Below are 26,465 nucleotides of genomic sequence, written 5' to 3'. Positions count from 1 at the left end.
TCCAGCATAATCTCAGTGCAGTTATAAGCATTATAAAATCAAACTTTCACTTCAGTTGGAGAGCCTGAATCCCCAGCTCAGTTGGGGTTTTGTTTGTTTGTTTGTTTTTTAATGTGGGGCTTCAACTCTGACATCAAGCCCTGAGCTGAGATTAAGAGTCAGGTGCTGGGGGCGCCTGAGTGGCACAGCGGTTAAGCGTCTGCCTTCGGCTCAGGGCGTGATCCCGGCGTTATGGGATCGCCCCACATCAGGCTCCTCTGCTATGAGCCTGCTTCTTCCTCTCCCACTCCCCCTGCTTGTGTTCCCTCTCTCGCTGGCTGTCTCTATCTCTGTCAAAATAAATAAATGAATAAATCTTTAAAAAAAAAAAAAAAGAGTCAGGTGCTTAACCAATTGAGCCACCCAGGCACGCCCCCAGCTCAGTTTTGGTTTTTTTTTTCTCTTTTAAAATATTTTATTTAGGGACACCTGGGTGTCCCTCTGCCCCTCCCCCTACTTGTGCTCTCTCTCAAATAAATAAAATATTTTTTAAAAAAATAAAATATTTTATTTATTTGACAGGGAGGGAGAGAGAGGGAGAGAGAGAGAGAGCATGAGCAGGGGGAACAGCAGGCAGAGGGAGAGGGAGAAGCAGGCTCCCCACTGAGCAAGGAGCCTGATGCTGGGCTCAATGCCAGGACCCTGGGATCATGACCTGAGCAGAAGGCAGACGCTTAACCGACTGAGCCACCTAGGCACCCCCACAGCTCCGTTTTTAAAGATGAAGTTTCTGAATCAGATTCCCAAATGAGGTTATCTGTTATTCCCTGAAGTTGCAGCAGGTGAAAATCCTATGTTAACATTGGTTTGAATCGAAGCACTAAACACGTGCTTTTGCTCTGAAGTAGTAAATGAAGGCCTGGGATAGAGACAACCCTTCCAACCTCTCTGGCGTTGCATATATTTCACCTTAATAAAATACCAGGAACTCCCATTATACTGTACTCAGTTTTCTTTAGCTAAGAATGAGGGATAAAATAGCAATAAGCTGGCAATGGGAACATGGCTGTGTCGTGTCCTTTGTGGGGGCAATAAAGACATGATGAGCAGGGACCCAAACACCTCTAGCCTCACAAAAGCAAGTGCTTCCCACCTTGTATTTGAGAAACTCCTTTTCTCCACCCCGTATTTGGGAAGTTTCTTTTTCACCGAAGTTTCTCTAGGATACCTTGTATCCTCTGAGCCCATGTTTCCAAAATACTTACCGCCATAAATTCTCACCGCCATGAATTCTCTACACTTTTCTCCTGAAATTGACTTTTTTTTTTTTTTTTTAATTCAGAGAGGACAAGAATCCTGGCCAACCGTAACAATAGAAAATGCATATTACTGTTCCTGATAACTCAACACTCAGCGTTGGTGCTTGGAAATTTAAAAAAAAAAAAAATTTGATGGATGTAAAGCCCAGGCATGTGTAGATGTCTGTGGATACTTTATAGCAATTGGCTGGCTCCATGATTTTCCCAGCCAACCAAGCTCACTGCCAGGCCAACTTCAGCTCAGGCATCCTCTCCTCTTAGGCTCACCAGCACTTGACAGCATCTAGCTAATCACAGCTCTGTTGGGTGGGGAGCCAGATGGCTTCCAAAAAGTCCCAACCAGAGGCACAGACCAGATGTCTCGTTCTGGGACAGATGGCTTGAACTGCCTCCTGCTGCCTTTTGCTCTGCCAGTCTGCGGGACTGCTGAGTGCTAGGGCCACCGCAGAAATCTGTATGGAGCTTGCAAAGATGCTTTCAATTAAGTATCAAGGAGAGTGAGACAATCCAATGTTTTCAAAGGTGAGTCACTTTGGGATTGGTGAGTCCCTTTTTAATTGCTTTAGAGGTCTGACTTGTTCTATTCCTCAGTGAGGGGAAGAACAATATAGTCAAGGCAGTTCATCAGAATGTTGGCCAATCCCAGAGCCATAGATTTGGAAAGGACCTTTGCAGTGAGAGCAGGTCGAAAGGGAATATGGCAAGAGAGCAGCTACCTGCAGAAGAACGCTGGCTGCCCACTGCCAGGAGTCCTCGTTACTTTGAAGGCATTCTCAGAGTTCAGCTTTGGGTCTCAGTAATCGGGTGCTGGCAGTTTTCCAGGGTTGACTGGCTTGTGGAAGCTCACACATCAGGTGACTCAAGTCATCAGGCACCAAATAACAACTGTCTGATTCAAAATAGGAACAGTTCAGTAAAAGAAAGAGTCAGCCTGATGGGCATACCCTCCCCGCTCCCTGGGAAAACACACTGCACGGTGAAAGCCCGATCAGGCTGTGGACAACATTACTGGTGCCTCCACCTCCGTGATGAGGTCCCTTCAGGAATCTGTGGACTTGATCCACCACCTTTCCTACCATATTGGATGGCCACACTCTTTCTCTACACATGTTCATAACATTTACTCAGCAGAGGCTTTACACACACTCACAGGGGCTCCTGAGGCTACACCCTGATCTCAGGACAAGAAGAAACCTTAATCATCTGGTTACATTTTAATTTTCCATGGGATTAAAGGTAGCGTACCTGCAGGACAGTCCTCTTCTGCCTTACTAGGGTAGTCAATCACGAAACCTCTTGTGGAGCCAATGCAAGCTGAAAATGTAATCACTGGTAATTTCAATGGGAAAACATTTTATGTTTCTTGAGTCCCCAAACTGACACCCATTTGTGCTAAAATGCCAAATCTTATTAAGACAGACCCAATTACATTAATAATTAATATTGGCTATCATGAACACAAATGGAAGCCATCTTTCCCTTTACTAGTTATGACTAATTACATTATTATTCTATAATATGACCATTTCCCTGTTCTTAGCTTATATGCCCTGTACATGTAAGATTAAATTTATAACAAAACATACAAATGATACCCAATACTTATACAATTCAACCTTTAGTTTTAAAAAAAGAGCAATAAAATCAGTGAAAACCATGCAAATGATATTAGTTTTACCGAACAAGTTCAAATACAACAGACATGACATGTAAGATTACCCCTGCTGTAAAAAAGCAAAACAGTGAGAGATCAGATGGGAGCACATAAGGTAACATAGACTAACCATGTGAAGGGGATGTATGGTGGCTCTCTTCTTTAGGTACTAAGCAGCTCCAAGACATGCATCCGACTAAATCCAGCCTAACAGATGCAAAGAAATGCCCTGGGTATCCTTTATCTTTTATTGCAAAACAAACCACCTCAAAATTTTTTGCTTTAACTTTAAAACACATTATTCTTCACCGGTCTGTGGGTTCACTGGGGATTTCTTTTGGTCTGGGCCAGCAGAGCTGGACTTAGATAGTCTACAATGGCCTGGCTCACATGCCTGGTGGTTGGCAGGCTAGTTGGTCTAAGGAGTTGTTTGGCAATTGGTTAGATGTCAGATGAGGTGTTGACCTCGTGTCTCTCCTCACCCATCAGGTCAGCCATGAGTTTTTCACAAGGTGGTGGAAGAGTTCCCAGCAGCAAGAGAGAGCAAGCCATAATTTGTAAACACTTTTTAAAGAATCTCCTTGTATCAGATTTGCTAATGTCCCGTAGAACAAAGCAAGTCACAGGGCCAAGCCTAGATTCAGAGAGAGGAGAGACTACACTTCGTGAGGGGAGAGGCTGGAAAATACCAAAGCTATTCTATTCAATCTACTATACCTTGGAAGCCAAAATAGAAAGATTGAATGATATTCCTTATAACCAGAATGGGTGATTATCTCAGGGTTAAGACACATTTCCATGGTGGTGGGGGGAGACTTTTCTATTTTAACTACTGAGGTCATCTAGTAAGGCTGCCATCTTGGGTCCACTACTGCACCTGAGGGAAAGAGATAAAACCAAAGAGGTAGGCAGAGGCTAGGGCTCTGTAGGCCACATAAAGGAATTTCAGTCTTGATCCCAAGAGCAATGGGAAACCATAGAGCGTTTTAAGGAGAGATAAGATCATTTGGGCTGCAGTGAGGATAGTAATTCTAGAAACTTTTCCAGGAAGGGGAATAGTGAGATAAGCCTTTAGTCATAGAATATAGGGTCAAAGGAAAGATTTTTCTTTTGTTTTTTGGATTTTTTTTTTTTTAAAAGCAAAAGATGGTTGAAAGTAGAGCTTGATAGAATACTGACGGAAGGATCCAATATTGCAAGAGGTTAGAGGGAGAGCCCTGGGAATTGGGAAGGGAAACTCAAGCACACATGAAATATTTGACTTACAAAAAAAAAAGAAAATCACACAAAATTGATTGTATTTTTGTTGTACAGTTCTATGGATTTCAACACATGCATGATTCATGTAACCACCACAATTAGGATATAGAAGAGTCCTATCTCCCCAAACCCTCCTGTATGCTATCCCTTTATTATCACTCCTCCACCCCTAACTCCTGGCAACCACTAACTTATTCTCCATCACTACAGTGTTCATCTTTTCAAGAGTGTCACTTTGAGACTAGCTTTTTTCATTCAGCATAATGTTTTTATTGCTATGTTGTTATAATGCCAAGATGTTGGGTGTATAAATATTTCATCCTTTTATATTGTTGAATAGTATCCCATTGGGGCTGGCTTCTGATAGCATTCCCCAGGTCAGTGAATGGTTTCACTATTCTACCAGTTACTCACGCCAAAAACCTTGACTTCATCCTTGACTCTTGACTTTCTTCTTCAAACTACACATCCAATCCATCAGTAAATCCTGGTGGCCTTACTTTCAGAATAGACCTGGAATTTGACCATTTCTTACTACCTGCACTGCTGTCATCTAGTTCAGGCCACCATCATCCTTTGCCAGGGCAAGTGCTTCTACTCTTACCCCTCCACCTTCAGTCTGTTCTCTACACAACAGCTAAAATGAGACTTTCAGAGATTTAAATCTCATCAGGCCATTCCGTTGCTCAAAACTCTCCAGGGGTTTCAGTGTTAACAATCCAAAGTTGTCACCATGGCCTAAAAGACCCACAGGATTGAGCCCCTGACTACCTCTCTGATCTCTTTTCCTGCCACCATCCCCCTCACTCACTCTGTATCAGCTGAGGGGTCTCCTTGCTATTCTGTTAGCAAGCCAAGCATGCTCCTGCCTCAGAGCATTTGAATCTGCTGTCTCCTCTGGAACACTCCTTCCCTAGACATCCACATGGTTGAGCCCATCATGTCAATTCCAGTTTCTGCTTATCAGTCCCTCTCTAACACCTAAAAGAGCAGCTACCTGACACCACTGTCTAACCCTTACTCTGCTTTGTTCTTCATCATAGCACATATATATTCGTTTTTCTCTCAACACTAGAAAAATCTTTCAGGATGAGGACTTTTTTTGTTCACTGCTTAACAAGCACCTAAACGGGTGACTTGCCTGGCATATAGTGCGAGTTCAATGAATACTTTTTATTTAATAAGTTACAGAAGGAAAAAACAGAACGGGTACACATGTCGATTTCTAGATTTTAGGGCATTCTACATTTATTTCATTTCATTTTATTTTAATGGTATGGTTATCATACAGTGCTACATTAGTTTCAGGTGTACAATACAGTGATTCAGTAATTCCATACATCACCCGGTGTTCAAGTGCACTCTTTAATCCCCATCATCTGTATTACCCACCCCCCACCCGCCTCCCCTCTCATAACCGTCAGTTTGTTCTCTATAGTTAAGAGTCTGTTTCTTGGATTTTCTCTTTTCCCCTCCCTTTACTCGTTTATTTTTTTTTCTTAAGTTCCACATATGAGTGAAATCATACGGTATTTGTCTTTCTTTGCCTGACTTACTTCACTTAGCATTATGCTCTCTAGTTCCATCCACATTGTTGCAAATGGCAAGCTTTCGTTCTTTTTTATGGCTAAATGATATTCTATTGTGTGTATACCACATCTTCTTTATCTATTTGTCTACTGACGGGCACTCAGGCTATTTTTATAATAATCTGGCTATTGTAAATAATGCTGCAATAAACATAGGGGTGCATGTAATCCTTTTATTTAGTGTTTCTGTACTTTGGGGGTATAGGGCATTCTGCATTTCCTGTTACTTATACAGTAATATAATCAGGGGAAGGTGCATGGCAAATGTAGGGTTACAGATTTGCAGAGATATCGGAAAGCAAGTTAACTAGAAAAATATTATAATGAAATTTCCAGGTATTGTTCAGAGCCCATTTAAGGAAGGCTTGGATTAATAATTTAGTGATGCCAGTCTGTTCACCAGGCTGAATACAGGCATGGAGATGCATGTTCGTCCATCTAGGGTGGAAGACTTAGGTGGGGAAAAGAGAGTGGCGAGCAAGCTTAGGAGTGAGAAAGAGTAGGATTGTAATGGTATACTGTTGTATCTATGATGCATAAGAGGGGAAGTGAAGAATGTGGACTAATGGGGGCTTTCAAAGGATCAGAGGTACTGATAAAGTGAAAAAAGTTATGAAGAACTTCTTGAGCGGTCAAGCTGAAAGGACATCAGGCTGTAATTGGACAGAAGGATGTTCCAATTACTGATTTGTGACGGGATAACGTTTCTTGTGAAAAGTTCCAGGTTTTTTATTAGGATTGGCAGGCTGATGTAATAAGGGTCGCTAGAGATGAGGCCTGGACTGTAACCAGGCAGTTTGACTGAAATTATCAAGACGGAAGATAGAGGAGAATAAAGGAAGACAAGGAGCTGGATGCACCAATACACAGATGATCTCTAAGAGGCGGTTAAACAGGTGGCAGTCTTAAGAGTAAGCGTCGGAGAAGCAAGGGTTTTTACAAGAGGTGACCGTATTCGGTACATGGTCCCCCGACCTTCTGAACCTGGGAAGTGAGAATTCTCCAGGGGATGAAGCATCCTCGAGGGACAGCCAGGTCTCAGTCGCAGAAGTTCAGGGATAACTGATCTGGAATTGGGAATCTCAGAGGAAGATCGATTTGATAGCAGTGAGTTGGGGAGGGGACCGAAGCAGAAAAAACCTGGACACCCCTCGTCCTTTATTTACCTTCCTCCCAACTTGACGCCGCGCCACACCAACCTCCGCAACTGGAAAACAGGCAGGGAAGAGTGAACGCAGACCGGCTTTTTTCAACTCCGCGCGGAAGTCCTCACATCGGAATGCCGCGGAGTCCGCGCTTTCCCATTGGCGGAAACTTCCGCTAACGTCACTCCGCTTCCGCCAACGACTCGGTCGGGCGGCGCTGTCCCTGGAAGTCACTTCCGCTTAACCCCGCCCCTCGGTCCCTTTTTGGCCGCTTCCGGCCTTAGTCCCCGCCCCGTCCAGTGTGGCCCCGCCCGCCCCGCCCCGGGCTCGCGGTCCCGGCCCCGCGGCGCGGCTTCCGGTGCGGGCCCCGCCCCGGCTGTGGCCCCCGGCTGCGGAGGAGTGCGAGGCTCAGCCGCTGCGCCGGGGCCTGAGCGGCCGCTACCACCCCCGCCGACGGACCCGAAGCGCCCGCACAGGTAAACCGCGTGGGGCCCGGCTCCTTCAGTCGCGCGGGAGCGGGGGCTGTGTGGCAGGGGGAGGGGCCGACGGGGNAACGGGGTGCGAGGGGAGGCAGGTGTGTGGGGGGGGAGACGTGAAGGCGCGGGCGGGCGGAGCACGGGGGCCGCGGAGGAAAAGTGAGAGCGCTGGGAGGAGACCCGAAACGCCCTGCAACCCTTAGGGTGATCTGAGATAAAGAGATGGGAAGAGTAAGGGCCCCCGGGAACTGAGAGGGCGAGGATAGGTGGGGTTGGGGCGATCGAAGAAGAGCCAGCGGATTGGCTGGGAGGGCTTGGTAGAGGTAAAAGTGATAGGGCTGGACTGGGGGGTATAAAGAAGGGGGGGGCTGGCGTAACCAGGGAAGGAGGTATGGGGCTTCAGGGGGACCGGGGCCAGAGGGATCCGGCAGCGAAGGTAGCGGGAACGGTACGGGAGGCTGGGTTCAAAGCTACAAGCAGTCCGTTGCGCCGGGCATGGTGGTCCGGGAACTTTAGGGGAAATGGGGGAGGGGGCCGTGTGAAGGGATGAAGTGGCTTAGATTTCTGAGACGCAAGTTTTCTAAATATAGGCAGGTGGCATTGTTGTTTGGATCTTTCTGCTTAGGGACGGGGTAGATGGGCTCTTTGGGGGAGGGTGTGTGTATTGAGTTGTGGAACTGAGTCATCTCAATCTTACTAAAGAGGCAATGAGACACCTCCCCCTCTGCTGGGGACAGCGCTCTGAGAAGATGGTGCCACAGGACAAGAAGCAGTTGTTCAAAGACTGGCGGGACTCAGTTGAAAAATGATTCCTCCTGTGATTGATTGACTGTAATGATTATAAGGAAAATTAAAATGACCGCCGAATTATTTGCTTTATTCTTTTGTTTAATTTTTTTTGACGCCCATTGTTTTTATCCTAAATGAATACTTTTGCCAGCTGGATTTAATGTGGGTGTAAATCTTTTCATGTTTTGTTACGCTATAAAAAGGGCTAAAGCAGAATGAAAGCAGTGCTACAAGCATAACTCACACTTTCTCAAGTGCCAAGAAGAGAGGAAGTCAAGGCAGTAAGAGGCAAATCGGGATTTGAATCTTTCACAGATTACAAAAGGCAAAAGAAGTGCTCAGATAAACAGACAATGAGACTTTTTATCTTTACTTTTTTGCCTAGCTTTAAAAATTGCACCTTTTCCCCCTACCCATTAAAAGATTAGTAAATCCAAGCAGTTTTTATTGCTAGGGATGTGATTTCTTCCCCATGAATTTTGAAGACGGTGAAGTCATGTAGTATTTTTTATCTTTATACTCAGTTCTAAAACAGTGAAACAATGCAAATATCAAGTCTCAACCTGTGCAATGAAGCTTCTTTCATGTGATGACAACATCGTACGCCATGTTGCACGGCCTGTTCACCTAAAATTTGCCCGTGCATGGTAATCCACTCACTTATGGAGACTTGCTGAGGAAACATAACTCAAGTGAGGTTTGTTGGGGGTGGAGATCTAGAGAGAAGAAAGGGAATGGGGGAGCTAGAGTGGAGAAGAGGGTGTGAAAGGGGGATGTGTTTGGAGACTGATTGGTAAGAATGCTGATAAACCTGCCCCCAGAATACTTTTGGCCTGAAAGCCTTTTCTGTTTGCGTTTGTCATTGAATATCATAGTAGAAGTGAATCAGAAGGAAAGGGGATGTGAAGACATTTACTTGGCTGTTTATGAAAAAGAAGCATTAACTTGTTGTTTAGACAATACTGATATCTGTTTCAGTTTAATTAACTTTAAAATCTCCAGAGGAATTCCCCCGTTTGTTTTTAGAGTGACCATTGCAATTTGAAACTCTTTCCTCCTTGCGTGTTTCTTTCTTTCATGTTGTTGAAATTGGATTCTTTTTGAGGCTGTAATGTACAGTTCGCGTGGCTCAGCCCACTTGAAAAGCAGGCTGGCTATTCGATCTGGGAAATTTGAAAAGTTTAAACTGAAGAGCAGTTTGCTATGTTCTGCTTTTGTATGAGAGAAATCATTCTGTCTGCCTGATAGCTCTGTGTCTAGCTAGGATGGCACGTTCTTTCTCTGGTGGGCCTGGGAACATAAGCCATGTTCTCTTTTTTGTAGGCAGGGCCTTCTTTCCTTCATTATTGTGGTTTTCATACTCACAACCTTTGTACAGTGCAAATCCAGTTGCCTTTTCAGTAATAAACAGGCTAATGTTTGATAACGTCAGGAGAGAAAGATCAGAACACAGAGGTTTGCAGGCTAGATACTGTCAGGAGTTACTTCTTTTTAAAGTTGTTTTTTGTTTTTTGTTTTTTTTTTGTTATTCGACAGAGATAGAGACAGCCAGCGAGAGAGGGAACAACAAGCAGGGGGAGTGGGAGAGGAAGAAGCAGGCTCATAGCGGAAGAGCCTGATGTGGGGCTCGATCCCATAACGCCAGGATCACGCCCTGAGCCGAAGGCAGACGCCTAACCGCTGTGCCACCCAGGCGCCCCAGGAGTTACTTCTTTTTAAACCCACAGTCCTCCGCCACTGCTGAGATTCATCCCGCATTTCCTCTCATAAATCCCTTTTTTCCTCACACCGGTCCCTACCACTCCCCCCTCCCTGCCCCCATTCCCCCCAACTCCCACCACCACTCCTCTTAGAACCCAGGCTTTGGAGCATATGTTTAGTGTTCAGAACTCACACCCTTTACTAGAAAAAAGAAAGTCTTTTAATACCTGTTTTACCATTTTTTTCCCCTTGTTTCTCGCTTAAGGTTTAGACCCAGTGTGCCGGCTGGGCTGTACCAGGTTCAGAGCCATGCCAATCAGCGGGTGAAGCTTGAGGCAGTGATGGAGCCACTGGCGCAACAGAAGCAGCCGCGGCAGCCCCCCCCACAGCAGGCCCCGCACCTGGCTCCGCTGCAGATGGATGCCAGAGAGAAGCAGGGGCAACAGATGAGAGAAGCCCCGTTCTTGTACGCCCAGAAGCTGATCACACAGCAGACTCTCCTTTCTGCCACCCCTGGGAGGCCATCTGGCAGCCCCGCCCTGGGTCCTTTGGCCAGAGGGCCACCAGCCGCAGCAGTGGCCCGAGTTTTTGAACGGAGCAACGTGAACTCCGAGCCCGAGGAGGAGGAAGGAGGTCTGGAAGATGAGGATGGGGATGATGAAGTTGCAGAGGTGGCCGAGAAAGAGGCCCAGGCTGCGTCCAAGTATTTTCATGTGCAGAAAGTGGTTCGCCGGGACCCCAGAGCAGCGCCCGGATCTGGTCTGCTTGCAGCACCGGGGCTCCCACCGCGTGGACAGCAAGCTAAAGAAGACCATACCAAAGATGCCTCCAAGGCCCCACCTTCAGTCTCCACAGCTGGGCAGCCGAGCTGGAATCTGGATGAGCAGCTCAAGCAGGTCAGTCTTCGTTGTGCGGTGGGGGTCATTTGTTCTTCCTAAAGGCTGGCCAAGAGGAGTCATCCCAGGGCCAGGATCTCTGCCGGTCCATGCCTTCTCACCCCACCTCTGTGACCCAACAGCCTAGCGGTGAATAGACTTTGAATTTTTTTTTTCCCTATACTTACTTGTTTTCTTGATTACAGCAATGAAATATACAAGTTACTCCTAATATAGATTGTTTCAAGTGGGATGTGGAAGAATGTCAGTACAACAGTGTTAGGAGGGATATCTAAAAATGCAATGTGTTACTCTAATTACAGTTCTTTAGTTAAAAGAACATTCTTGCCTAAGACCCTTCCTTACCACCAGGCTAAACCAGGATCATGCTCTTTAAGGACAGTTTTGTTGTTTTGCAGTTAAGTATAGCTGACAAGAGGCACTTGCGTTGTTTTCCAACAAAGAGCATTGCAGACATGATTTCATTCACCCTTACACCACCCCCTTTGAAACAGGAAAGGGTAGACCTCAAAATTCCCAGTTTAGCCAAGGCAAGCTTAAGTGATTTTCGAACATGGGTGAACATCACGGTTATCTCGGGAGCTTTAAAAAAAAACCAGATTCTAGGGTCTTAAAGAATTATCTTGGGGTGGAGCGTAAGGAATCTGTCTTCTTCACCAAGCCTTTGGCTTCTAATTGCTCTTCTCTTTCAGGACCTGCAGTGATGGGTTGTTCCAGGTTAAGTGACTCATTGATGCTTAGTTAGGGAGTTTGTGACAAAGCTGGTAGTATTTGGGTACTCCGCATAAGTACATGATCTTCAGTGGCCCAGTGGTGCTCTTTGGAAATCCGTTGTGAAGAGCTGTGGGTTTTCACAGGGCAACTGAGAAGTCATCTAAGAAAGGTCCTTTGGAACCTGAAAAATCAGCTTTGTGTAAAGGAGCCCTGTGTAGTTGATCAGAGTTTTAGCACAGCAGTGTTTGCCGTGGATTCCAGAGCCAGCAAAGTGGGGTTCAATTCCCATCTCTTCCATTTATTATCCTTGTGATCTTTCGGAGGGCTCTCAGTCTCTCTGAGCCTGGGTCTTTCATCTGTGAAGTGAAAATGGCGAAGCGTGCCTCCCAAGGATGGTGTGAGGTTTGACCGAGCTAGCGCGCGGCGGGGAGTAGTGCTCCAGGGGCTCTTTCATGCACAGAGTGCCATCCTCTGCTGCGGCCCCACGGACAGGCTCAGAAGCAGGCAAAAGATGCCGAGGCGCACCGGGGTTTTCCCTCAGATCGTCGGGCGGTAGTGGCTGAGCTGGGACTTGGATCAGAGAGTCCCAGCTTCCACGACAGCGGTAGCTTGGCCGCCAGCCCAGACCTGCCTCCCGGCTGATTGCTTTCGTTTAGCAAAACATCTGTGAGTTGCCTGCAGCCCCCGCGCTGCTTTGTGGCTGGCAGAGTTCCATGCCGGCCGCTGAGTCAGCTCTAGGGATCCCGCCCTGACAGCACTGGGAAAGTTCAGGCCCGAGGCGGCTGGGCTGCCCCCGCCTTGGCAGCTGGCCAGCCTCTGCGTGTGTGCGGTCGTTCCTAGAAAGTGCAGCCGCGTGCGAGGAACAAGTGGAGCTCCAGAGCCTGTCTGTCTTCAGGAAGTGCAGCAGGTGTTGAGGTCAAGCCATTAGAGCTTTGAAAAAAGAGACTCTTGAGAAGCGGCGTGTGCGTGCACACTCGGGTGCACAGTGGCAGGCACCCAGCGCGGTGTTCCAGGCGCGGCGGCCCCATGACTACACAGTTCATTGCTCAGGGGCTGGCTGTTGGTTTCTGAAACCCTTTGAGCTCATTTTAAGTTTCTGAGGCATACTCACTAATTATAGACTGCCAGGCGGAGCACCTGCCAAAATGTGTTATAAATACCAGCGGCTCTGAGACCTCATCTCACACCCTAAATTCCCCTTCCCCTTGGATTTGGAGATCGAGAACTGTGTTAGGGGGTCATTGTTACAATGACTTTGAAACCTCAGATGTCCACCTCCTTTTCCTTTTGAATTTAATTTTACAAAATTGCTTTGGTCTCTGCCCTCCTCCTTTGTCTGATCCAGCCTTTAAAGGAGTAAATAAGGGGTGTCCAGGTGGCTAGTTGGTTAAGCATCTGCCTTCGGCTCAGGTCATGATGCTACGGGCCGGGGTTTGAGCCCCACATCATGCTCCTTGATCAGTGGGAAGTCTGCCTCCCCCTCTTCCTCTCCCTTCCCCCCTGCTGGTGCTCTCTTGCTTTCTTTTTCTCTCGCTGGCAAGTAAATGAATAAAATCTTAAATAATAAAAATAAAGGAGGAAATAATATGCTTAAGGATTAAAAAACCTTTTTTTTTTTTTTTTAAGTTGTGCTTATGAAGTAGGACTGAAAAAATATCCTTGGGGAGAGCCTGTAGAAACCATTACAGACCATGAAACTAGCTTTTTTATTGTTCACAGTCTTTTGTTTCATATGCAGTTAGCTTGTAGAGAGCAGAAATGGAGTATCCCTTGGTCCAGCAACAGCTACAGAGATCTTCTGTAGGTGATATAAAACGGTCTCACTGTCCGTGTGTTGCGGTGTCCATTTTGTTCTTTTATACAACAGACTTTTACAGAGGCTTCTTTGGGCCAGGCCTGAGCTCCATGGACTAAGGAACTCACAGTCTAAGCAGAGACCTTGTGGAGACCTCAAGGGACATTGGGTCTTGGCTTGCTTGCAGGAATTTCACTTTGTCCTAAGTCAGCTGAAGCCCAGCTGCCCCGTCTTAGTTATGCTGCAGATATTTTATTCTTTTTTCCCCTTTTGTTTTTAAAGATTTTTATTTATTTATTTGAGAGAGAGAGAGAGAAGGAGCACGAGTGTGGGGGAGAGGGAGAAGCAGACTCCACGCTGAGCAGGGAGCCCCATATGGAGCTTGATCCCAAGACCCCGGGATCACAACCTGAGCCAAAGGCAGATGCTTAACCGACTGAGCTACCCAGACAACCCTACGCTGCTGATATTTTAAAACAAGGTTTTGTTTCAGACATTCACATACCAAGGTAAAAACGTTAATTTTGTCTACAGCGTAGCTAGCATAGCTTGGTAAACCAAAAGGAATACTCAAAAAACATTTGTTAGACTTTGGGGGGGTACAGGTTGGCAGGCATCTGCCAACCAAAAAGCAAAATTTGAAAAGCTTAAGGACCCCACAGATTATCTTTTGTTTTGTAATCCCTTTCTTAGAACATGTGAAGTCAGAATAATTTTATGGCTTCTCTTTAAAGAAACTCTTAGAAAATTATTGCTTCTTAAGGCCCAGACCATTAGACAGAGTATAGTATTCTCTGACACCAGCGTGATAGGAAGATGGATAATGCCATTGAGCCAGGCATTCTAAAGCCCATCAGATTTCCATGGGCAGAGTAAATAATTGTAAAACAAGGCAACAGACAAAGAGCTGAGTGTCCCTTCTCTCGAGGGAGATCAGTAGAGCCCTGTCAGCATACAACCGAGTGGGGGGGTTTGCTGGCCTATTAGGGGTGGTCTTCTGGCCTCCTGGGGGGTAGTACAGGCAATACAGGCTTTGTCTGTCTTGAGCCTGTCAGTGGAGCCAGGTTTCCAGAAGTGTGTAGACTCCCTCCCAGAGAACAGAAAGATGAGCAGTGGCCTGATAGGCATGGGGGAGCCACGATGTGTGTGTTTGATTTTTTGCATACTTGGGCAGTCACCTCGGTTACTGAGTGTGGGAAGGAGGAAGGATGGCTGACTGCTTGGTCTCTGGAATCTATTACCAAGAGTTCCTCTAAGTAGTAAGGTGCCGTTTCTTGGACTAGGCCTTGGACTAGGCACATACTTTATGTCTTTGGCACATCTGAGCCTTTTTGTAAAGATTGTGCAAAGTATTGCCTGAATACAAATAAAGTCATAAGCTTTCCTCACTTTTCTTTGTAAGTCTGTCTCACATGCCCTCAGCTTCTGCCGTCACAGTGGAATCCAATCAGTGGTTCTAAATGGAGGTTGATCTCCCCCCACCCTGCTCCCAGATGTTTGGCAGTGTCAGGAGACACGTGTGGTTGTGGAGACTGAGATGGGGGAGATGTCCTCCTGGCAGGTAGTGAGTAGAGGCTCTACTGGTAAACATCCTGTTCTGCACAGGCCAGGCCCCCACAACAAGGAATTACCTGGTCCAAAATGTCAGTAGTGCTGTGTTGAGAAACCCTGCTTTACATTGTGTAATTAGAGAAAGAACGTATGCCGTGCTTTCATCGACGCTGCCCTAGACTGTGTTTCTTTGTGTTTCTGTCTTGGTTGCTGAAGAGTTTGGCAACCTTGAGTTTTCGTCACATCTACTTTCAATATCCCTATTGAGTTCATGTCTTTCCCCATAGTCACTTGGGTGACCGAACTGTCTCTTAGGAGAGGGTTGGGACCTAGAACTTGTGCTCTCTCATTTGGCTTGACCAGTGGTGCTTCCAGCCTAGCATTCCATGATGTCTAAGATGTCTGTGGTGATTTGTGACACAGCTTGGTTGCCCTTTTAGACGTTAACCCCAAAAGGTTAAGGCATAAATACTCAGCAAATGTGTTAATTAGTAACAGATTTAATTATTAAATCAACATTGGTTTTGGAGCCAGAAGATGCAGATTTAGATCCTAGCTGCACTGCTTGCTCGCTCTAGTACTTGGGACAGGTCTCCTAACCTACCACGTGGAAGCCATACATACATGTATCCCAGAGGATGGAAATCCTCTCCCACCGTGCTCAGGGAGCGATTGTAAAGTTGTTACAAAGGTGAAAGAAGAATATGATGTGAAAGATCTTTGTAAATTTATACCATCATACAGAGGTTGGGTCAGATTGGCATTAGCACCGAAATACTTTCTGAAGCTGTAATTCTTCAGTCTTTACTACTTTTATAGGTAAAGATGCTCCATAAATCCTAGATACTGCTCTGAAACAATTCCTTTTCAAGTTTCCCAGAACTGTGACCAAACTCTCTTATTCTGGAGTTCTCCAAAACATTTCAGGATTATGTGAGCTGAAACCATTGCACTTTTTATTTAGTCAGCACTTTTAAAAAAATCTTTTATTTTCTCTGAATGAGAAATCATTGTACTTTTGAAGCTGCTTCTTTCCATGTTAAAATAGGGGTATGTGCATGTTTCTTCTTTAGGTAGAACTAAGCTTTATTTACATTGAATTTTTTTTTAATTTTATCTATTATTTATTTGAGAGAGCACGAGCCAGGGGAGAAGCAGAGGGAGAAGCAGACTCCCCACTGAGCAGGGAGCCCAATGTGGAACTGCATCCCAGGACCCTGAGATCACGACCTGAGCTGAAGGCAGATGCTTCACTGCCTGAGCCACCCAGGCGTCCCATATTTACATTGAATTGTTATAAATACATGGTCATGACTTAAATGAGGTCCTTATCCTTCTTCCCAAACATTAATCCCACCACACACATCTGAGATCCCAGTCCCCCTCCTCATTTTCAGGAACTTGCTCCATCAGAGAAAGGCCTATTTCCCTGACTCTTTGGACCCACTGGCTTGGGAAGCTTTTTCCACATTCATATGTGTTCTGCTGTCTCCCAGATTTAAAAACAACAACAAAAAACTCCTTTAATCAATAAATCGGACTGGTTCATTTGTTACAAGGGAATAAGGAGTCATTTTTTAAAAACTTTCCCTTGGGTATATATCTCCTTCCAGCTTAGTTCTCATTGTCTCCTGTCCCCGCAGCAGAGCCTCTCAGAGGCACTGTTTGCACTCCTACCTCCGCTTTGTCACCTCCAGCTCACTCCTCAGCGCACTTCAGTCTAGACTCTGACTCTTCCATGTTCCTGGAATTCTCTCAGTGAGGCCTCCCAGCGACCACCATTTTGCTAAGCCCAGCCTACCCTCGCCTCACTTGATTTCTCAGTGGTATCAAATACAGTAGACCACTCTCCTTGAAATATTCTCTTCCTTTGCTTTCCGTACCCCCTCCGTTGGCTTATTTTCCTTTCTCTTTCTCTTCTGTCTGACCATAAAACCCCAAGTTCCGCAAGGCCTAGTCTTAAACCCTCTTCTCTATATCCCACCGGGCAATTTCTCTCAGTCTCAGGGTTTTAAATACTGTCCACAAGCCATTGACATCGATATGCATCATTTGAGCCCATGTTTCCATTCTGAGCTCAATCGCTGTGTTCCCAACTACCTTCTTGACATTCACACTTAGATATTTTACTGGCATCTCAAGTTTAACACATATAAACCTGAACTCTTGATTTCCAACCTAGTCCCCTACATTACTTCCTCTTTTATTTTTCCTTCTCTGTGAAGGATATTTCTCTCCATTTGGTGATTCATATCAGAAACCTTAGCGTTGACTATCTCTCATACCTCCTACTCTGTCACTCTATCTGGTGATGTCCAGTCATCACCAAGCCTTATCAATTCTCCCATCTAAATGTCTAGAATTCTGCCCGTTCTCTCCTTCTCCACTATCACCTACCTAATCCAGGCTACCCACCTACTGCTGGAGCTATCAACAAGTGTCTCTGTCTTCCCTCCCCCATTCTAATCCATTCTCTACACAGTAGCTAGAATGATCTTCTAAAAAACAAATCAGATTATGTCACTCCTTTAATGCCATCCAAGTATGATGTCAGTTGCTCTAATTGTAAAAGCCAGGATCTGCATAATCTGATCCCTGCCTGTTTGTCAGCCTCATTTTTGTGAATCTCCTGACCTATCACTCGGATCACCCTGGCCTTTTCATATGCTAGTTCTGCCTAGAACACTCCTCTAGGCTAAATCTGCCCAGCCCTCAGTTCTCACCTTAAACATCACTTCCTCAGAGGCAATGTCTCACCTTTAGTGTAGATCAGGTTATATGCTGTCATTGAACATTATCCTTTTATATTTCCGTGGTTGGTTGGTTTGGTATCTGATTCCTATACTAGGTAGATGGTAAGCTCTAAGAGAACAGGGACCATCTCTGCCTTGCTTATTATAGTATACCAGTGCCCAGTGGAGTAATGGCCGATCATAGGTGCTGAATAAGTATTTGTGTCTTCCACTGTCTTTTACTTGGCCCTGTTTCTGTTTCTGTTTTTTAATGCAAATAGCTCCATTTCGGTTTTTTTAGAGCAGTCTTAGGTTTACAGCAAAACTGAGCAGAAGGTGCTTTGATTTCCCACACCGCCCCTGCCTCAACCTATGCGCACCTCCCCCGCTGTCAGAATCCCCCACTGGAGTGGTACATCTGTTGCAGTTGATGACCCTGCACTGAGACATCATTATCACCCGGAGTCTATAGTTTATCTTAGGGTTCACTCTTGATGTTGTGTGTTCTGTGGCTTTTGACAAACACAAAATAGCATATATCCACTATTGTAGTATCGTACAGAGTAGTTTCACTGCCCTAAAAATCCTTTGTGCTCTGCCTATTCATCCCTCCTTCCCCTTCAACCCCTGGCAACCCCTGATTTTTTTTTTTATTGTCTCCATAGTTTTATCTTTAGAATCATATAGTTGGAATCATGTAGTACATAGCCTTTTCAGGTTGGCTTCATTCACCTAATAATATACATTTAAGATTCCTCCATGTCTTTTCATGGCTTGATAGCTCATTTCTTTTTAGCATTGAATAATATTCCATTGTCTGGATATACCACAGTTTATTTATCTGTTCACCTTTTGAAGGACATCTTGGTTGCTTTGGCAGTATGAATAAAGCTGCTATAAAAATCTGTGTATAGGTTTTTGTGTAGACATGAGTTTTCCACTCATCTGGGTGACTACCAAGGAACGCGACTGCTGGATCGTATGTTAGGAGTATGATTAGTTTTGTAGGAAACTGCTGATCAGTCTTCCAAAGTGCCTGTATCATTTTGCATTCCCACCAACAATGAATGAGGGTTCCACATCCTTGCCAGCATTTGGTGGTAGTAATGTTTGGTATTCTGGCCTTTTTTTTTTTTATTGAAATTATCATTGAGATAATTGTAGATTCACAAACTGTTATAAAAAGAATCATTTAGAGAGATCCCTGTACACTTTGCCCAGTTTCCCCCAGCAGTAAAAGGAAAATTTATTTTTATTTATTTTTATTTTATTTATTTATTTATTTTATATTTTATTTATTTGAGAGAGAGAAAGAGAGCACAAGCAGGGGGAGTGGCAGAGGGAGAGGGAGAAACAGACTCCCCAGCTGAGCAGGAGCCCAACTCAGAGCTTGATCCCAAGACCTTGAGTCGGAGGCTTAAGGGACTGAGGCACCCAGGCGCCCCCAGTGGTAACATTTTATAAAACCGTAGTATAATATCACAATTTTGGATATTGACGATGTTATTATCCACTGATCTTATTTAGATTTTCCAAATTTTACTTGTACTGTGTGTCTATTTTTTAAGCCTAGTTAGTTGTATGTTTATATATCTTCTGAAATTCTTGTTAAATAAATGCATTTGAAGCTGTAGATTTCTCTTAAGGTCACACTTTTGCTGTGTCCCACAAATGTTGGTATGTAACGTTTCCATTGGTTAGTACTAAACATTTCATTATTTCAGTTCATTGCTTCTTTAACCCATGGGTTGTCCAAAATGTTTTTTTAGTTTCCAAATATGTGGGATTGTAAAATATATTAATTTATAGCTTTATAGTTAAGCTCTAACCATTGTGGTTAGAGAGCTGTATGATGATAATTTCCTTTTGATAGATGTGGTGTTGTATATCTGTCTGTTGGATCAAGCTTATTATTAGTTGTGTTATTCAAATCTTCCTTATCCTTACTAAGTTTTGTTTGTAATCAGTTTCAAAGAGAGGTGAATTAAAGTATTCCAGGTAGGACTGGCGTTCTTTTGATGAGTGTTAGTAAATTTTTTTTCTTACACATTCCAATCTTTACATCTTAAGACCACATGTAAAAGACCTATGATCTCTGCCTTTTTATTAGATTAATTTAATCCATGTAGTTATTAGGATCGGTGATACATGTGGGTCTATTTCTGCCCTCTCGCTTTGGATTTTCAGTTTGACCGAGGGTTCTCTTTGCTTCTTGTTTTGTCCTCTCCTGTCTTTTGTTCATTTGATTGAGTTGTTTGGTTTTTTTTTTATTCAGTAAAGACTGGTTTAGAAGTTATATTTCTGGGGGCGCCTGGGTGGCTCAGTCGTTAGGCGTCTGCCTTCGGCTCAGGGCGTGATCCTTCTGTTCTGGGATCGAGCCCCACATCAGGCTCCTCCCCTGGGAGCCTGCTTCTTCCTCTCCCACTCCCCCTGCTGTGTTCTCTCTCTCACTGGCTGTCTCTCTCTCTCTGTCAAATAAATAAATAAAATCTTAAAAAAAAAAGTTATATTTCTGTTTCTGTTCTTTTCTTGGTTTCATTTAGATTTTACCTTGCAATCTTGACTTTTTATACTACTCTCAAACAATATTAGGACCTTAGAGATTCTAGTTTTAACTTCTGCTCCACTCCCATCTTCCAGTTTATTGTGGCCAGTATTTTAGTGCCGGTTTGTTCTAACCTCTCCCCCAAATTAGTTTTTTCCCCTAATGCTAATGGTGAGTTTAGACTTCCCAACAGGTTTATCCATTTCTTTGCTGTCCATGACTTCTTACAACCCACTCTCTCCCTTTAGGCTTGGTCTTCTTTATACTTTTTACTAACTCTTTTAGCAGAGATTTGTATATAGTAAATTTAGTCTTGGTATGTCTGAAAAAAGTTTTTTAAATTTATATCTTTATTTTGCCATTACTCTTGTGTGATTGATCATAGCTTTTAATTCTAGATTGACCCTGATTTTTCTTTTTCTTTTCCTTTTTTTTTTTTTCAAGTAGGCTCCACACCCAGTGTGGAGCTCAACACAAGATTTGAACTCACAACTAACTCTGAGATAAAGACCTGAGCCTAGATCAAGAGTCAGACACCCAACTGACTGAGCCACCCAGGCACACCCCCCCCACGCCTTTTTTAAGTAGACCCTGATTTTTCTTAACACTTTGATATGATTCCACTCTCTCCTAGCAGCTGTTTCGCTGTTGAGAAGTCTGTTGTCAGTCTAATTGTCATTTTTGTGAATCCTTTTTCTCTCTTGCGGCTTTTAAGATTTTTCTTTTTGTCTCTGTTATTTTGCAGTTGCACTTCAGTATTCTAGGTTTGGACTTATTTTTATTTATTCCACTTGGGCCTTGTTCTGTTCCTTCAACCTGATCTGAGTTCTTTTTTCCCTTGGCTGCTCTTTTTTTTTTTTTCCCTTGATATTTTTCTGTGTCTTTTATAGCCTTATCTCTTTGTGTCATTCTCCTGCATTCTGGAATATTTTCACATTCTATTTCCCAATTTTGAATTCTCTCTTCAGCTCTGTCTATTCTACTTAATAATGTAAAAAATTGTTTATCTTAATAGTGTGTTTAATTTCTGTACTTTTTTTGACTTTTTAAAAATCTACCTGTTTTTGGGGCGCCTGGGTGGCACAGCGGTTAAGCGTCTGCCTTTGGCTCAGGACGTGATCCCGGCGTTATGGGATCGAGCCCCACATCAGGCTCCTCTGCTATGAGCCTGCTTCTTCCTCTCCCACTCCCCCTGCTTGTTGTTCCCTCTCTCGCTGGCTGTCTCTATCTCTGTCGAATAAATAAAAAAAAATAAAATCTTAAAAAAAAAAAACTGCCTGTTTTTACCAGTTGGTTTCCATTCCTTCCTTTAAACTCTTTGAACATTTTAAAAATTATATTAGAATTGTTAGAACTTTTTATTATAGAAATTTCCAGGATATAAAAAAGAGAATGGTCATGAACTGCCTGTGTCCTTTACCCAGCTTTCAACAATTACCAACGTTCTGCCATTCTTTAAACATGCTTATTTTAGAGATGCTTTTAGATGATTCTCTTATTATCTCATTCTTGGAGTACAGGTTCTTGTTTCATGTTACTCTTCCGTATGGTGGTTTATTCCCTCTTGTGGTGTGTTTGTTTTCCCAGTGTAAGCTCATTTTGAGTTGGGATTTGGTTCCATGGGAGTCCCATGTGCTAGATTACGGAAGCATTCCTAAGGGGAATTTTGTCTGCTCCTCCGCGGGGACCCTTTGAGTTTAGTTAGTTGTCATTGTTTTGGGGTAATGTGAATTTGGAGTCTCCAAATTCGTTCTGTGCCTGGTGAGAACCTGGGCCTCCATCTCTTATGGACCCAATTTTTCCATGAGGGCTGTGGTAAACGGCATGGTTCCTTACTTCTTTTCAGGCCAGTGGGCAGTTTTTTAAGCCCTAGTTAATGGGGGGTGAATGTGTCATCCTTCCTGGCTGCTGGCTTTACGCGTTTATCTCAGGACTGGGTCCTGGTATGCAGGGGGCCTGAAGCCTGGGCTCCTCTCCCTTGGGATTAAATCCAAGGTCCTCAGCCCTTAAGATGTCAAGAACTACATCCTACAGCTTTGGTACCTGCTCGCTTCTGGTTGATTCCTTTTTGTTTCTGGCACTGTGGACTGTGCTTTCTCTCTTGGTTTCAAGCTTAGCTGTATGCGTACGTAGTGTGGAGTGCTGAGTTTTATCTAGCATTTCTGAGTGAGGTTTTCTTTGGAGAGGGAGGGGAGCAGTAGACTTCCTCCATATCAGTCAGTCGTGGTTTTGTTTGCTGTTTTTTTTTTGGTTTTGATTTTAATACCTATGGCCAGTTACTTGTCTTATTTCATTGAGGTGTATGAGGTAGGCCCTGAATTATCACCCTTTATGTGTTTATTTTACAGATGAGGAAAGAATTGTGCTGCTTATAGTCTCACAGTTGGGAAGCTGGGCTATTAACCCAGGTGCCTCTTCCCGTGCTCCCTCTCACTCCATTCCAGATAGAGCGGGGCAAAGATAATCTTTTTTTAGTGCTCACATTACTCTAAAAGTAACTTTGATTTATTTTTTCTCATTGTCAGAGTAATTCAGACTCATTTTAGAAAACACAGAAAATATAAACGTTTGTAAAGGTGAAAATATATTCACTATAACCACATAACTTAGATATAACTGTAAACATTTTCCTGTGCAGTTGACCCTTGAGCAACACGGGTTTGAACTGGATGGGTCCATTTATATGTGTATTTTTTCCTGTAAATACAGTACAGTACTGCAGATGTGTTTTCTCTTCCTATGATTTTCTTAATAACAGTTTCTATTTTTTAGCTCAGTTTTCTGTAAAAATACAGCATATAACAAAGAATATGTGTTAATCAACTATATGTTATCAGTAAGACTTCTCGTCAATAGTGGTAGTTAAATTTTTGGGGAATCAAAAGTTACACTCAGATTCTCCACTGCATGCACGGTCGGCATCCCTCATTCCTAACCCTGGTGTTGTTCAGGAGTCAACTGTATTTCCTTTGTGTTTAAAAAAAAAAAAAAATGCCTGTAGGGGCACCTGGGTGGCTCAGTTGATTAAGCATCAGACTCTTGGTTTCTGCTCCAGTCACGATCTCAGGTCCTGGGATCAAGCCCCAGGTGAGGACTCTGAGCTCAGCAGGGAGTCTGCTTGAGATTCTGTCTGTCCCCCTGCCCCTTCTCACAGCATGCACTTGCGCGCTCTCTCTCTCTCTCTCTCTCTCTCAAATAAATTTATAAATCTTTAAAAAAGTGCCTGTGATAGGCATTTTATATATAATTTCATGCCCAACTTTCATCACCTAGTAGACCATGAGTAATTTTATCATTAAAATTTATTCTAAAGGATTATTTTAAATATTTACTTTTTTAAAATACATATTACAGAAGTTATATTAACTTAAATAATTTTAGAAATATGGGAATGTATAAAGTAAAAGCCTGACTTTCAGTTAGTCATTGTTAACACTTGGTACTCTATATCTTTTCCAAACTTTCTTCTTTACAAATAGATTTTGCTTGTTTTTTTTAAAAAAAATAGAACTCTGGGGCGCCTGGGTGGCACAGCGGTTAAGCGTCTGCCTTCGGCTCAGGGCGTGATCCCGGCGTTATGGGATCGAGCCCCACATCGGGCTCCTCTGCTATGAGCCTGCTTCTTCCTCTCCCACTCCCCCTGCTTGTGTTCCCTCTCTCGCTGGCTGTCTCTATCTCTGTCAAATAAATAAATAAAATCTTTAAAAAAAAAAAAAATAGAACTCTACACATTATTCTGTAAGGTACTATTTTACTCACTGTTACAGCTGTCTTTCCCTGTGTGTTCATATTGACTTATTAATATTTTTGTAAGCATTTATCTCAGAATTATACAAGTAATATGAATGGATGCTCAGGAAAATTAAAACCACATAGGAAGATACAGAATAAAAATTTATAGTTTAGGGGCGCCTGAGTGGCTCATTCAGTTAAGCGTCTGCCTTTGGCTCAGGTCATGATCCCGGGGTCCTGGGATTGAGCCCCGTGTTGGGCTCCCTGCTCAGCGGGGAGCCTGTTTCTCCGTCTGACCCTCCTTCTCTTGCATGTGCTCTCAAATAAATAAATAAAATCTTGTAAAAAATTTTATAGTTCAGAAAAATGCAGTGTACTGTTGCCTACTCTGTCCCTTCCATCTCACCCCACCCTGTCCAACAGGAGGCTGCAGTTGGCATGAATTGGCTTCTAGGGCTTTTCCTATATATTTACCTACTTAACTGTGTAGTTATAAAAGGTGTTAGAGAAGAGAGAGTGTGTATGTGTGTTGTTTAGTATAAATTAAACTATCTGTGTAGATGCTGTATAACCCTCTACCCTTGTGTCTGCGTTTCTGTGATAGGCGAGATTATCCTAGAGATTGAGTTTGTTGTATCAGAAGGTATGTGTATATTATTATCTTTTCCTGTTTGCCTTTTTTACCTGCTTGTGGCCTTTGTCCATTTTTCTTTTTTTTTAATTGTAAAAAACACATGAGATTACCCTCCTAACAAAATTTTAAGTGTGCAGTACATATTAACTATAAACACAATGTTGTACAGAAGATCTCTAGAACTCTTTCATCTTGCATGATGGAAACTTAAACCTGTTGAACCGCCACTCCCCATCTCCCTACCCCGCCAGCCCCTGGAGACCACCATTCCCCTTTCTGCTTTAATGAGTTTGACTACTTTAGATACGTTATGTAAGTGGAATCATGCAGTATCTGTCCTTCTATGACTAGCTTAGTTCACTTTTGTTACATTTATTTAAATTGTATTGAAAGATTTACAATGTAATGCTCTCCAGGTTCATCTACGTTATCACATCCTGCAGGATTTTCTTCTTTTTAATGACTCAGTAGTATTCTGCAACTGAGTAGAGTTGACACACAATGTTACATTAGGTTCCGGTGTACTACATAGTGATTGCACTGAGTCTCTACTTTATGCTGTGCTTACCACAAGTGTAGCTACCATCTGTCACCATACAACACTGTTACAGTATCGTCGACTAGATTCCCCGTATTGCACCTTAGCATCATACCATCTAGGTCCACCCATGTTGCAAATTGCAGGATCTTATTATTTTTTATGGATGAATGATAGTCCTGTGTGTGTGTGTGTGTGTGTGTGTGTGTGTGTGTACCACGTTTTCATTTTCTTTGGGTAAACACCCAATAGTGGACTTACTAGATCATATGGTGTTTCTGTCTTTAATTTTTCAAGGAACCTCTTTACTAACGTGGCTATACCAGTTTACATTCCCACAAACAGTGCAGGGTTATTTTTCTCAACTGTCTCACCAACACTTGCTATTTCTTGTCTTTTTTTTTTTTTTAAGATTTTATTTATTTATTTGACAGAGAGAGACAGCAAGAGAGGGAACACAAGCAAGGGAAGTGTGAGAGGGAGAAGTAGGCTTCCTGCCGAGCGGGGAGCCCCACGCGGGGCTTGATCCCAGGACCCCGGAATCATGACCTGAGCCGAAGGTAGACGCTTAATGGCTGAGCCACTCAGGCGCCCGTCTTTTTTTTTTTTTTTCTTAAGATTTTTATTTTTAGGTAATCTCTACACCCAACATGGAGCTTGAACTCACAACCTGATATTGAGTCACATGTTCCATTGACTGAGCCAGCCAGGTGCCCCTTGTCTTTTTGATTCTAGCCATTTTAACAGGTGTTAGGTTATATCTCATTGTGGTTTTGATTTGCATTTCCCTGATGATTAGTAATGTTGAGCATCTTTTCATGTGTCTGTTGGCCATCTATATGTCTTTGGAAAAATGTGTATTCAGGTCCTCTGCCCATTTTCAAATCAGACTATTTGGGGTTATTTTGGGTGTTGAATTATATAAGTTCTTATATATTTTGGATATTCCTTATTGAATATATCATTTGCAGATATCTTCTTCAATTCAGTAGGTGGTCTTCCGTTGATGGTTTCCTTTGCTGTGCAAAAGTTTATTTTGGTGTAACCCCAGTAGTTTATTTTTGCTTTTGTTTCCCTTGCCTATTGAGACATATCTAGAAAAATGTTGCTAAGGCCAATGTGAAATAAATTACTGCCTGTTTTCTTGTAGGATTTTTATGGTTGGAGGTCTCATATTTAGGTCTCTAATCCATTTTGAGTTTATTTTTGTGATGGTATGAGAAAGTGCTTCAGCTTCATTCTTTTGCATGTAGCTGTCTAGTTTTCCCAACACCATTTATTGAAGAGACTGTCTTTTCCCCATTGTATATGCTTTCCTCCTTTGTTATAGATTAATTGACCATATAAGCATGAGTTTATTTCTGGTATACCACATTTTCGTTATTCATTCATCCGTCAGTGAACGCTTAGGTTGAT

The 26,465-nt window shown here is 43.4% G+C and overlaps 1 protein-coding gene and 1 long non-coding RNA gene across 7 annotated transcripts in view; one reads left to right on the top strand and one right to left on the bottom strand.

The window, feature by feature from the left end:
• The window catches only part of LOC105239226, a 40,508-nt gene extending 33,404 nt beyond the window's left edge, over positions 1 to 7,104 (bottom strand). For 2 of the 3 annotated variants that reach the window (XR_004627779.1, XR_004627778.1), the window contains exons 1-3: positions 6,968 to 7,104; positions 2,544 to 2,612; positions 2,015 to 2,187 (exon numbers count right to left, since the gene is read on the bottom strand). This is a non-coding gene — a long non-coding RNA (uncharacterized LOC105239226). Of the gene's footprint in view, positions 1 to 630; positions 2,188 to 2,543; positions 2,613 to 6,967 lie in introns of those variants that run through there. The other variant, XR_858023.3, reaches the window with a different exon arrangement.
• Positions 1 to 26,465, top strand: part of ARID3B (AT-rich interaction domain 3B) — a 66,429-nt gene that overhangs the window by 5,838 nt on the left and 34,126 nt on the right. For 2 of the 4 annotated variants that reach the window (XM_034668057.1, XM_034668055.1), the window contains exons 1-2: positions 7,273 to 7,422; positions 10,178 to 10,808. In XM_034668057.1, the coding sequence (XP_034523948.1) occupies positions 10,254 to 10,808 (555 nt within the window). In that variant the 5' untranslated portion in view covers positions 7,273 to 7,422; positions 10,178 to 10,253. Of the gene's footprint in view, positions 1 to 7,272; positions 7,423 to 10,177; positions 10,809 to 26,465 lie in introns of those variants that run through there. The other 2 variants (XM_019803512.2, XM_011229601.3) reach the window with 1 other exon arrangement.

This window comes from Ailuropoda melanoleuca, chromosome 9, assembly GCF_002007445.2.
Source record: "Ailuropoda melanoleuca isolate Jingjing chromosome 9, ASM200744v2, whole genome shotgun sequence".
NCBI lineage: Eukaryota > Metazoa > Chordata > Mammalia > Carnivora > Ursidae > Ailuropoda > Ailuropoda melanoleuca.
This window is presented reverse-complemented; position numbering and strand designations above follow the sequence as displayed.